A 12,631-nucleotide genomic window follows, 5' to 3' on the forward strand; every position below is an offset into this window, starting at 1 on the left:
CTATGTGTTCGTAAGTAGTTACATAATTTATGTCTTTGTAAACTATTCTGCTTATATATATTAATAGAATAAAGTGTTTGTCTTCTCATGGGAAAGTGGGTTGCCCTTTACAATATTCATAATTATGAGAAGTATTTTTTTACAAATTATGTGCTATTCCAGAGCAGCAGAAATAATAATATAAAATGGCCATTCAAGTATGGGAACTAAATTTGAATGAATTGCTTGAATTTCATACCTATGCATATATTTCATTGTATATGAACTTTACAAGAGAATAAAATGCTGAACTGCATTAAACTAGAACAAGTCCCAGAGAACAGTGTTTTATTTCCCTCAAGGCCAGTATATGGTAGCATTTTGTACAGGGCCGTATTTCTGCTTCTCTCACTAATGAGAGAGAATTTCTACTTCCAGTCCCATTTTAGTGCACATAATTTTACTACAAAGGCAGAACAAAGGATAAAAAGCTCAAAATTTTGGGGGTCTGTGCAACCTAAGGGTAAATTGTTCCATTTATTTATTGTTAATTTATTTAATGAATTCATATGCTGCTACAATAGCCCATATTTGGACTCTCTGTGTGGCTTACAATATAAAAACAACACTACATTCTAAAATCAATAACATTAAATCAACATATTAATATATAAAATATAATACATCAAATAAAATTATAATAAAAACATTAAATAAAACAATTCAAACTAAAATTGACTAAAAACAAACATGGGGGCAGTTTTGAAACCAGAAAGACATTAAAATCCATTGTTAAAATAACTCGAGAAAAGGTGAGTCTTTGCCTGGTGCCAAAATGCTAACAGCATCAGTACCAGGCACACCGCTCTGGGGAGCCTATTCCAGAGGTGGGGCACAACTGCCAAGAAGGCCCTTCTTCTAGCCAGCATTCCCTTCACCTCCCTAGGGGATGGCTTCCTAAGAAAGTCTTCCTGACTGTTTCTTATTAGATGGGTAGGGGCATATTGGAGCAGATGATCCTTTACATACCCCAAACCCATGCCGTTTAGGGCTTTAGATGTAACTACAAGCATTTTAAATTGGGCCTGGGCTTCTATTGGTAGTCATTTAGTTGTTATAAAACTGTTTTGCTATGGGTTCACAGACTAGTTCTTGTCAGCAATTGTGTGGCCCTACTTTGAACCAGTTGGACCATCCAGACTGTCTTTAAGGGTGGCCCCCTGTAAAGCACATTAGAATAACCCAGCTGGGATGTTGGTAGGGCATGCATAACTGTGGCTAGGCTTTGTCTGTCAAGATATGGCTGCAATTGGTAAATTAGCTACAGTTGGAGGATGGTGCTCCTGGCCACCATCCACCTGAGACTCAAGTGAGAGTTTTGGCCCAGGGTCACTATCAGACTTCCACTTATGCACCTTCCCCATCCCCAATCTACTTGTGGGAACAACCTTCTCTCTATTCTTCTGAAAGAAGCCATCCTGATAGCAGTAGGAGATAACTGAATACCATCCATCTTCAGAAATCCCACCTGCTGTTATCAGAGACCTTGGCTTTCCTCAGAATTCTTCTGATATTTCCAGAGAAGAGGAATCCCTTAGCTTCAAATGTGTTGTAGGTACAAATGCAGGCTTAGTGCTGTTAGTGAGGGAGGGCAAAAGATCCAGGAACAAACAAGTTGTCCACTTTTAGTAGATGGGATTGTCACAGGAGTTATCCTGAAGTTTGCATTGATGGCGCTGCTCATTTGTAGATTTTCATTTGTAGATTGATGTGCTGGAGAACAAGCCTGCCAGTACCCTTGCTTGGTTTTGCTCAGTATACCTCCACATTTCCTAGTGAAATCAACTCCTCTGATCTGCCTTGTTCCACATGGATAGCACAACCACATGTAACTGCAGCTGGCCTCCTAGAGTTCTTGGTGAGGATATATATTTTATGTCATATTGAGCTATTTTCTTTTCGTGCAGAATGGCTGCAAGATGAGAACAAAAAGGTTTTGTCTGTTTGTTCTTCTTTTCTTTGTTAGGTTTTAAAATTGCTGCTTCAGGTTATGTGTGCTGTGCTTCATGCTTTAGCACGATATCCACACACATCGAAATTCAAAATGTGCACATGTCATTTTGTAAAGTTCCCTGCATAGTCCAACCAGAATGCACTCCTTCTCATGGAACCCAACACCCCAAAACTGTTCCATCAACATCCCTCTCCCTCTCCCTCCATAGATTAAGACAGGAATAGTGTTTAAGTATCAAATGAGACAACAGCTGCAGCTGTGCCTTCGGCTTTACGGCATGGATACTGAAATGCATTCTCCTGTCTGAAATGCAACTCTGTATGAATGTTTGTAGGCCAACATTCTCTATGTGTTTATAGTCCATTTACTGTAGGCTGCAATCCTACCAAGATGATGCTAAAACCATGAACTCAGTGGCTTACAGTTATCCTCAGTAGAGCAGGAGAACTGGCCAATGGGATCATTGCTTCCCTGTTTTCACTAAGTGGGTTTTTGCCTATCTAGCATGAACATCTTGGGGTCAAAAGGAAGGAGGCTGGAGAGGCATTAGGATGTCTCATAGTCTGACCTCTGTAGTCTTCTGTCCTCCCTGCCCCAAAACACTCCCTTCCCCCCATCTCAGTTCCCTCCGAGTTGATCTAGTTCACATTGGAGAAGAGCCAGCACAATTCCTTTCCCAGGGCAGAGAAAGGGGCCAGAGCTCTGCCATATTCTGCAGATATTCTGATTTGGTCAGTTTAACCCTTTATTTTCTGAAGGAAATGTAAGTATCTAATTTGCAGAACGATTATAAGAAGGGAAATGCTCAGTGCTTTTTCTTCTTCCTAATTTCCCAACTCACTTACATATAATGCCCATCTCCAGCTCATTTCTGATTGCAGGTTGTGACACAGGAAAGATATCTATCCTCAGCCCTAAGGAACAGGAACCTTGGCTGTGTTGCTCACTGGAAAACAGTTTCCCAAGATAAGCACAGGCACAGAGAAAAACCCAAACTATGTCCCACTTGAGTAGAGCCAATTCAGTGAATGAGACTTAAGTTAGTGGTGACTAACACATGATTTTTATCCATGTACCAACAAGAAGCAATTTGCAATCACCTCACTAGTCTGCATTAACTTCACAGCCCACCATGGCTTATTTAAGACGCAATGGATCACAGTGATCGTGTGAACTGGTCAATTTTGTCCTTCCATATTAAGCTATAGAGGTATGGGCTTCCAATCAAATATCTGGAGAATAGGCAACAAGTGGCATCGAATGCCATGTAAGAGGCTCATAGGCAGATGCTGCCAAGGAACATTTATGTTTTCTGGTTAGTATCTGATATTAGACTAAATTGAATTCCATTTGTGAGTGAGTCTACCCTAAGTAGGTCTTACACTGGAGGAAAGCTCTGCATTACGAGTAGAAACATTTTCCTGCTTCCATGGATTGGGAGTGCATGTTCCTCCCAGTAAGAATAGCAGGTGTGAGTTCTCTCATTTGGAGATTATGTCCAAGTAAAGGTTTGTGGAAAAGATAATAATTATCACCTTTTGGGTTAGTCTGAACTAAGGTATGGCTGAGCACTTAAAGTGGACTGGGGAGGAGTAATATGCTGTTGTTGCCTGGGGGACAGACTGAGAAATATAAAAGAAGGGGCAAGCTAGGTAGTATACTAAATGTTTAACCAGCAAATTTGTTTGAGTAATTTTCTTTATTTAACCACAGGAAGGTATTAAACATAAACAGGGAAGGAGATGTTTCTCATCAGAACCACATTGTGTGGCGAAAGGATGCTTAGCCCGTCCTTCTGCAACTGACGTAACACCCTTCCTCCACTGCACGTGCACACTAAGCTGCAATTGCACTCAGGGGTGGTGGGCAATGCAGATGCATGGAGGTTGTTTTATTACTATTGCAAAATTGTTGCATTGCATTTACACCTCACCTTTCTATCCTTTGCAAGGAACCTAAGGCAGCTCACACAGTTCTCCTCCTTGCCATTTTATCCTCACACCAGAGGTAGGTTCAGCTGAGATTCCATGACTGGCCCATAGTCACCCAGTGAGCTTCATAGCCGAGTGGGACTAGAACCTGGATCCTCTGAGTCGTACCTCATTCAAATGGTCTCACCACACTGACCCTTGCTTCAGAAACCCTTTTCCTTCTGTCATCCATTCTGTCCAGCCACTGACAGACTCAGTTTTTGCACAAATGTATTCATACATGTTTGCACAAATCCACAGATGGACAAATGTGTTTATTTAATCCCAAGTATGGTGGCTGGACAACTCCAGGCACTCTTGGAAGAAACTGAGTATCTAGACTCATTTCAGTTCAGTTTTAGACCTGGTTACGGAAAAGAAACCACCTTGATCGCCCTGTTCGATGACCTTTGCTAGGAAAAATACAAGGAGACTATGTCCCTGTTGGTTCTTTAGACATCTCAGTGGCATTCAGTCCCATCAACTATGGTATCCTTCTAGAAAGACTGGCTGGGTTGGGAGCTGGGGACACTGATTGCAGTGGTTTTACTCTGACCTGACTGACCAAGTGCAGATGTTGTCCCTGGGGTAATGTAATTCTGTGCCATGGCAATTATGCCACGGAGTACTGCAGGACTCCATTTTATTCCCTATGTTCTTTAACATCTGCATGAAGCCACTGGGAGGGGTCATCAGGAAGTTTGGGCTGAAGTATCCCCTCTTTTTCATCCAGCCAAGATGAGACAGTGATGGTTCTAAACTAGTGTCTGACTGGGGTGATAGACTGGATGGGAGCCACCAAATTCAAGCTTAATCCAGACACAAGGAGGTGATACTCCTAGGTTGCTCCTATGTCCAGATGGAGGATGTGTGCCCTGTCGTGGGTGGGGTTGCAAGTTCCTCTAAAGGTCAGGATCCAGATCTTGGAGGTACTTCTGGACCCTGAGCTGTCACTGGAATGCCAGGTGGACTCTGACTAGAAGTACCTTTTACCACCTTTGGTTAATTCATCAACTTCAACCTTATCTGGACAGACAGAACAGCAATAGTTATCCATGCCTTGGTAACCTCTTGGATGGACTACTATAACACACTGTTATAGTAGTGTGCTATAGTAGTTATGTGGGGCTGCCCTTGAAAATGGCCCAGAAGCTTCAATGGGTGCAAAACAGAGCAGACAGATTGCTAACAAGAACTGATAGCAGTAGAAGTAAACAGCAGCTGCATTGGCTACCAGCTGAATTCTGGGCCACCTTCAAGGTGCTTGTTTTAAAGCATAAACCCTAAACTTAAAAAAAAAAAAAATCTGTATCACATTCTGGTTCTGCTGTTTAGCAAAAATTGTCTTAGCAGTTCACAACACAAAACTTAAAATCATAAGATATTGTAGCCTTGGAAAGTATAATATAGTATGTTGGCTTTAAAGCAGAATTAAACCAAAGAAGTAACCAAAATAAAAGTCATGTTTGAACTGCCTTTAAAAATCCTGAGAAAGCAGTAGATCTTCAATGGAACCATAAAGACCACAGTGTTGCCAGGTGACCTTTGGGGTCTAGGCAAGCAGATGTTTGGGCATGTCCGTTTGCTATTACTCTTATATGATGCCTCTTCTCCTCCTGTGAGGAATCTGAAGTGTTTTACATCGTCTTCCTCATCAACATTTATTCCCTACAACCACATCAAAGTCCCCAAGGGGACTAGAATCTAGATCTCTCAAGCCCCACTCCAACACCCTTCCAATGACACCACACTGGGTGATACATATTTTTATGTGTATGTAATTAATGTGTATTATGTATGTCCACAAAATCTGGTAATTCGGTTTCTGGAATGACTTTGGCTAAGACAGCCATGAATTTCTCAAATCCCTTTATATAGTCTGTCTTAAGTTACTAGCCATGATCACACATTGTGCATTTATTTATTTATTTTATATACAGCGCAATAGCCAAAGCTCTCTGGGCAGCTAACAAAAGTTAAAAATGATGAACACAAGAACGACATAAAACAATAGGACTGCAAACAGTAAGACTGCAGCAACTGCAGCCAGTTCAGCACACAGGCATTGTAGTGAAGTCCCTGGTGAACTATGCAGTGTGAGACGCAATGCTTCATTTTCTGTGTCTTAAACTGCCACCATCCAACTTCATGAGATTGTGCCAGATTCTGCTCTGTGTTTCAGAAGGATTTGCAACATAATAGCACCTTTTGTTGTTGCTATAGTTTCTCACGTTTCCAGGAAAGTGTGATATTGTCCCAGTGTCGGAGGAAATCTGGGAAGCTGGGAGATGTTGTGGGGTTGCTAACCTATCCCAGCCTATCCTATTTTATCATGCCATTATGAGAAGAAAATGGGAGTAAATCTATGCACACCACCTTGAGCTGACTGGAGATGGTTATAATATGAATTGTGATGAATGTTTCAATGAAAATAAGAAGTGGAAGCACCCATGTGAAAGTTCCTTAAATGGAACTGATGTCTTTCTTTCCCTTGGGCTTTTTCAGCAGTAGAGTACATGTCCTTACAAGAGCTACATTTTTCTGGTAGATTAATCAGCAGTAGTTGATAGTTTGTTGTTCTGGAGGTGAAACAGGCTTAAACTGTTTCATGAAATGTGAAGCAAAGGACACTGATGTCAAGTATTGACCCTGAATGCCGAGATGGTGTCACTAAATTTTTAAAGTCCAATTCTTTCAAAGGTCTTGAAGCTTTGTGTTTCTGCTGTTGGACCATTTTGTAAAATTATAGCTTCTGAGAGAAAATTTGGAGGGCAGGAAGCTTAGGAGAGTTGCTACTCTCTCTGCTTCTGTCATAGTATCTGACATTGATTTAAAGGTAGCAGACCTTTGCCTCTCCTTTCAGAAAGTCACATTTGAAATGCCCAAACAACTCCCTTTAAAGGGCAAATTAAACACCCTGCTCTTTTATCTATGTCATCAGGGCTAAAGTGTCCATCTTAGCTTTCAATTGCCTTCCAAAACATTGGGACACTTCTGGAAACCAATGATTTGAGTACTGCTACTTACGTGGATTCACTTTTAAAGTGTAAACACATTGCCACATGCTGTGCTTCAAATGCACACTAGAAGGGACCGTACCAATTGCCTCAATCCAGAAGCATTGCTGCTACCACTGTGTAGAAACTGCCCTTTGTCTCCAATGTCTTATCACAGTTTTACACACAGATCTTTTTCCTTGATGTGCAAAGGCATTCACCAACCCCCATCACAAATGAAAAAAATCAATTTTTGTCATCATGCTAGCAACATGATATGCTCAAAACCTGGGACTTGGAACTCTCCAGGACAGCATAGACATTGCAAATTAATTTAGCAATTTCTTAGTGCATTTGACAAGGAGCAGATAAGGTCACTAGAAATATCTCTTTGTTCAGTTTTGAGATATGGCATTTAGTCATTCATTCTTGCCTTTGTCTAGCTGTATGACTATCCTAAAGTGTATCCTGCACAAATTCTATAGGACCAGAATTTACATTTCAAACAATAACAGTATCTTTCCCCCTTGTTTCTGGAATGCCAACATGGTGCAACATTGTGAAGGCTGAGTTTGGATGATAATAAGATTCCAGCCTTTGTCAAAGTTCAGCAGATTTCCCTAACTCTAATGCATCTCTCAAGGGGTCTTTGTTGGATAGATATGATCAAAGTAAAGTATTTGCTTGTACTTAAAAGCAGGAATATCGGCAGAGTATCTGTTCTTCAGGAAACAGCTTCCATGTTGCTTTTTAGAAAATGCATAAAGGCTGTAATGCAAAAGTGAGGTTCTCAGATTAGTGGAAAAGAACCATACAACACAATAACCCCCTGCCCTCATCCATGCGTTTGGGTTATTTCAGCCTTCCTCCAGGTACATAGGAGATGATCATGGATAAGTGGTTTCCTCCCATTTGGGGAAACACCACTATTTAGAAATGCAGGTCAATCTCAAGATGTGTTGGAATTGCAGAGTTCCTGACCATTGTGCATACTGCCAGGGGCTGCTGGGAGAGCTAGCATTCCTCCACCCTGATCTCAAGGATGCTACTGTCACTCTTCAAACTGTTTTGCTGCACTACATAAAAGTTTCTCTTGAGCTGCACCAACATTTTAATTTCCAGAAGATTGATAAAAATCCTTTTGAAGAATTCATTTACATTTTGCTTGCTAAGCCAGTCATGTGATTGCAAGTTTCCTCACTGGGAAAATTGGGGCTTTTAAAGACACTTTACCACCCAGTGTTCTATAGTGTTTATCCATCACAAATGCTAATTTATAAGAGAAAAATTCCACATCCATTTGTAAATTGTCAAAGGAATCAAATAGCTGTTAGCAGTGAGGCATCATTTTAAAGGCTTACTCCTGTGTATAAAACATCTTTAATAGCACTGTAGACTGGTTCCAATACTAATCAAGTTGCACTGATGAAGTTGGGTAACATTATTCTTTACAATGATGAGCCTTTCAGACTTTACTATGTTGGAAGCTGTGTCAAAGAGGCTTCCTTCCTGAGGCTGTTGAATAAAACAGTTGACAGCTACAGCATTCATAAAAGTAGCCCATTTCCCCACTAACATTTTGAAACTGACCTGCACTAGGCAGTGTTCAGCTTTTGTGCAGTCCCACCACAGCCCTGTCCCTGTCCATTCATTAGGAGGCTTAGAACTACCTCCTACTGGCATCATTCCAGAGCATTGTGGGAAAATTAAATGGCATTTCAAAGCCTTTGCTATATGAACCAGTGTTGCTGGTTTCAGCTGCTATCACCAGGTAAGCCAGCTTGGACTCACCAGTTTAGGAAGGGTCACATCAGAGGACATCTTGCTATGGGTTCCTCAAATCTAGAGCTGGGCCTAGAATTGTAAGTCAAAAAGACTAAACTTCTAGAACTGCCACTAGCATAACTCCATGCGTGGTCTCAGAGAAGCTGCCCTTTCTCTTTTTTAATCACTCATTGGCCCAAGCAGTTTTGTGAAGATTTCTGGGAATTAAATGAACATTCAGAATCGTAAGTATAAATAAATATCTATTGTTTAATATTCTGCTATTTACAGACATCAGTTCCATTAGTCTGTTATTATAGTCCATCAAAACTTATGCCATTGTCTTTTAGGAATGGAAATATTAAAAGTATGCATCTATTTAACAGAAAAATGTTGTGCACATTTTTTAAATGTGGAAATCTGACATTTAGAGTTGTCTAACAACCCCAGGGATGGGTAGGTTGATAAAACATTTCATAGCTAAGAGCAAGTTGCTCTTGTCTTTCAGCTTTATGATGGACTGAATGTGCAAATGATTATCAGAAAAAAACATGATCAGAAGTATTAGGTATATACAAAGAGACAGGGGAAGTCTTGATATCTGTGACAGTTCCCTGTTGCCAGGGCTTGTTTTCCTCTTCAAGGTGACTATGGACAAAACTTCACCAAAGCACATTTTTGTTCCAAAAACCTCACTGCTTGAAGCAGACAGCCTGATCATTCTGCCAAAACAATTATATCTGTGTTTGCTCCTATAGGTTTTCCACTCACTTTTTCAAGTTTTTTTTTAAATTTTTGCATATCGCACTCCACTCAAATGGTTGCCCTGATTTCCCTTTTACTATCTTAGGATAGTTGCTGAAGACCTGAAGGCCAAATTAGACACTATTCTAAGCATGGACAACTGCTACCAAACCAGTCTTTGACCTGATTGCCACCTGTTAAAGGCTGCTGATGGTGAGGCATTTTGGCACTGACATATTCTTCTAGATGCTACATTGGGCAGAGGAGCAGTGAGAACCCCCAGGTTTCCATGTTTAACAGCTGTGTGTTAATGAGTCCCTCAGGTTTCCATGTTTAACAGCTGTGTGTTTAATGAGACATTTAAATTAACTCATAGTGTAAATACTCCAAGTGTAAGTATGAGTGAAGAATATGTTCAATTCATTTTATGTATATGTATATGTTTATGTATAGAATGTTCCAATCCATTGCAAACTTATCTGTAAATGTAAAAGAAAGAACTTGAGGATTAAACAATGTAGAAGAAAGAGTAACTGATAGGGATTTTGTTGCTCTGAATACTTATGCATTGACTCATGGATGAAGGTTTTCCATCTCCCCCAGCAGTTTCCTCTTCTTTAACAGGCATCCACATCTTCTCAAAAGGCACACATTTCTCTGTTTTGTGTGTGATTGTCTTTTTATTTTATGATTGTCTTTTTTTAAGGAATAAAGAAGAAAGCAAAGCTGATAGATACATCCCAGGATAGGTGCTCCCTTCTTCACTGATCAATCAGAAATTCTAATGGTGGAGCAACAGGTTTAGTTTCCACTTCAGTGTGGCAGCCCTGGCATCATATGGTTTTGTGCAATCTTTGGTTTATCTATAATTATGCTAACAGAACACAATAGAAGCAAATAAGTGCTCCTTTAGCAGATTTCAGAGGAGAGAGATTGTGCAGTCTCTCCTGCTCCTGGCTCTGCTCCCAAGATAGCTCCAGCTAAAGACTGCCTGCACACCTGGGATGGGGGAAATTCAGTTCACCTGAGCTTGATGGATTTCCTGCCAACTTCAGAGCTGATTCTTTTAATTGTCTGTAGTCTCTAAGATGGAACATTGTCTGTGCATGATTGCAGCCGTTAGTGACATTTCTGCAAATAAGCCTCGCAACACCTTATGACTCTAGTATGATTTGTGCAGAATCACCAGACTTGTACAAAGTATTTTATTCTTCATATTTTGTCTTGCAAAAACAAGTAAGCAAAACAAAAAAGGATATTTTAAAAGTTGTTGTATTTCTGATTAATTTTAACTCTCTGTGACATGACAGAATTCTTGTCAAAATGCATGAAGCATTGATTTAATTTTTCAGTGAAACAACAAACAAGCAAACAAAAATCCATATTAAAAATGAAGTAATCATGAAATGCAGAACATGGAAAAATGCATTTTAGTTTGGGAATGGTCTTACTTTTAAAACTAATGAACTCTTATGTTAAAAGTAAGGTTTTCTGGCAATTTCCTAAATGAATAAACACCTTTTTGAGCCACAAACTCACTAGGTCATTTCACCCTCTTATGTGTGACATGGGCAAAACTGGCTGAGTTCACAGGACTGCATTGTTACACAGTATTTAAACCAAGCCAAGCTCTTAGGAAACTTGTTGTGTAGCAACATTATAGCATCCTACATTTCTGTCTCTGGCTTAAGTGGAAATTAGATTAGCTCTCACCTCATGTCATTTTGGGCATACTTGAGCCTTCACTCTGGTCCTGTGCTACTTATGTGGTTTTCATATGAATTTTTCCCATGGATAAATGTTGTTTCCTACGAGCAAGCTATCCAACTGATTTAACACTATCAATGCCTTGCTAAAAAAATGTAAAATTAAAAATAACAAAGGGATATATTTACACTGTGGATTGACCAGAGACTTTGGCTATGATATAGGTTATTAAGGTACCGTAAAACATAATGAATACATAAAATGGCCAAATAAATTATGGTATGCAACAAATACGTGACCTGACATCAGAGGGCCGTATCCTTTCCTTCCTTTAGAAGCAGGGGCAATCTAAAACAAGGAGTGAAATGGTAAATTTCCAGGTGTTTTGGACTGCAGCAGGGCGAATGGGAACATTGGGAGCTGGGATAAAAAACTTCAGGAAATCTCCATTGTCCCCAGCCCTTCAAACTCTTCCTGTTATTGTATTTGTCCCCATCAGAAAACTACATTCAGTCTGACTGGCTTCAGTGCTGTTAATGAGAAAACTAACATTTTTTATATTTACACAATGGGTCCTGTATCCCATCATAGCACTCACCTTGCCGACGTACTGGGTGTCTGGACCAGTGTACTCCTCCAGTAAAAAAAACTGATTCCACATCCATCCCCGCTTGGTCCGACGCAATGTTTTCCCATGATCCCTTGAGAGACCCAGCATCCTTTCAGTTTGCAAATGCATGCTAGTCCTTTCTGGTGGTTGTGAAGTGGGAACCTCATGAAACATACAAGTCCAGATTAAAAATGCCAAGCAGTAGCAAGTTCTCATCATTCGTGCCTTCTGTAAAAATATGTCTCTCGCTTTAGCCAGAAGGATCTTCCACGAATAATGTTGTATTTCCACTGTCAAATGATCTGTGAATTGGACAAAAGTTTAGGTAACTTTTGAGAACAAAAAAACTGATTTTTAAAATCACAGCAGTTTTCTAAGTTTTCTACCATCAGAGAACACTCCTGTATTGATTGTTGTCTGATATTCAGCTGCAAGGTAGGCTGCAGGATCGATTCTTGCAGCTCATCTTTCAGGAGAATATTAGTCTTTGTGAGACAAGTCCCTGTCAGAGAATCTCATATGCAGTTAATAGTCTTCTCAATTAGTGAATTCCTGCAAGTTTTGAAAGAATTCCAGTTTACTCCAGAACTCCACTTGAAACCTACAGCTTTACTGGGATAGAATCCAATGCAAGCTTAGTTATGTTTTCATTTTATTTCCATGGATGTTAGGGTAGTTGTCCGTAGGGCTAAAAAGATCAGGCCAGACTCCATCTCTCTGGTGCTGACTAGACTTCTTCCCTCTGCTTGGGCTTGGCAAGGAAGCAGGCTAAGCTGAGATCGAATGCACTCCCTAGGGTTTGCTTTCTGCCAAATATCCACATGAATGCTTGACATGAGGCAGATGG

The 12,631-nt window shown here is 40.2% G+C and overlaps 1 protein-coding gene across 2 annotated transcripts in view; it reads right to left on the minus strand.

The window, feature by feature from the left end:
• Positions 1-12,003, minus strand: part of CDH9 (cadherin 9) — an 85,133-nt gene extending 73,130 nt beyond the window's left edge. Inside the window, exon 1 of one of the 2 annotated variants that reach the window (XM_044426403.1) lies at positions 11,773-12,003. In XM_044426403.1, the coding sequence (XP_044282338.1) occupies positions 11,773-12,003 (231 nt within the window). The remainder of the gene's footprint in view (positions 1-11,772) is intronic. The other variant, XM_044426405.1, reaches the window with a different exon arrangement.
• Between the last annotated feature and the right edge of the window lie 628 nt (positions 12,004-12,631).

This window comes from Varanus komodoensis, unplaced genomic scaffold (genome assembly GCF_004798865.1).
Source record: "Varanus komodoensis strain SLA01 unplaced genomic scaffold, ASM479886v1 scaffold17, whole genome shotgun sequence".
Classification (NCBI taxonomy): Eukaryota; Metazoa; Chordata; class Lepidosauria; order Squamata; family Varanidae; genus Varanus; species Varanus komodoensis.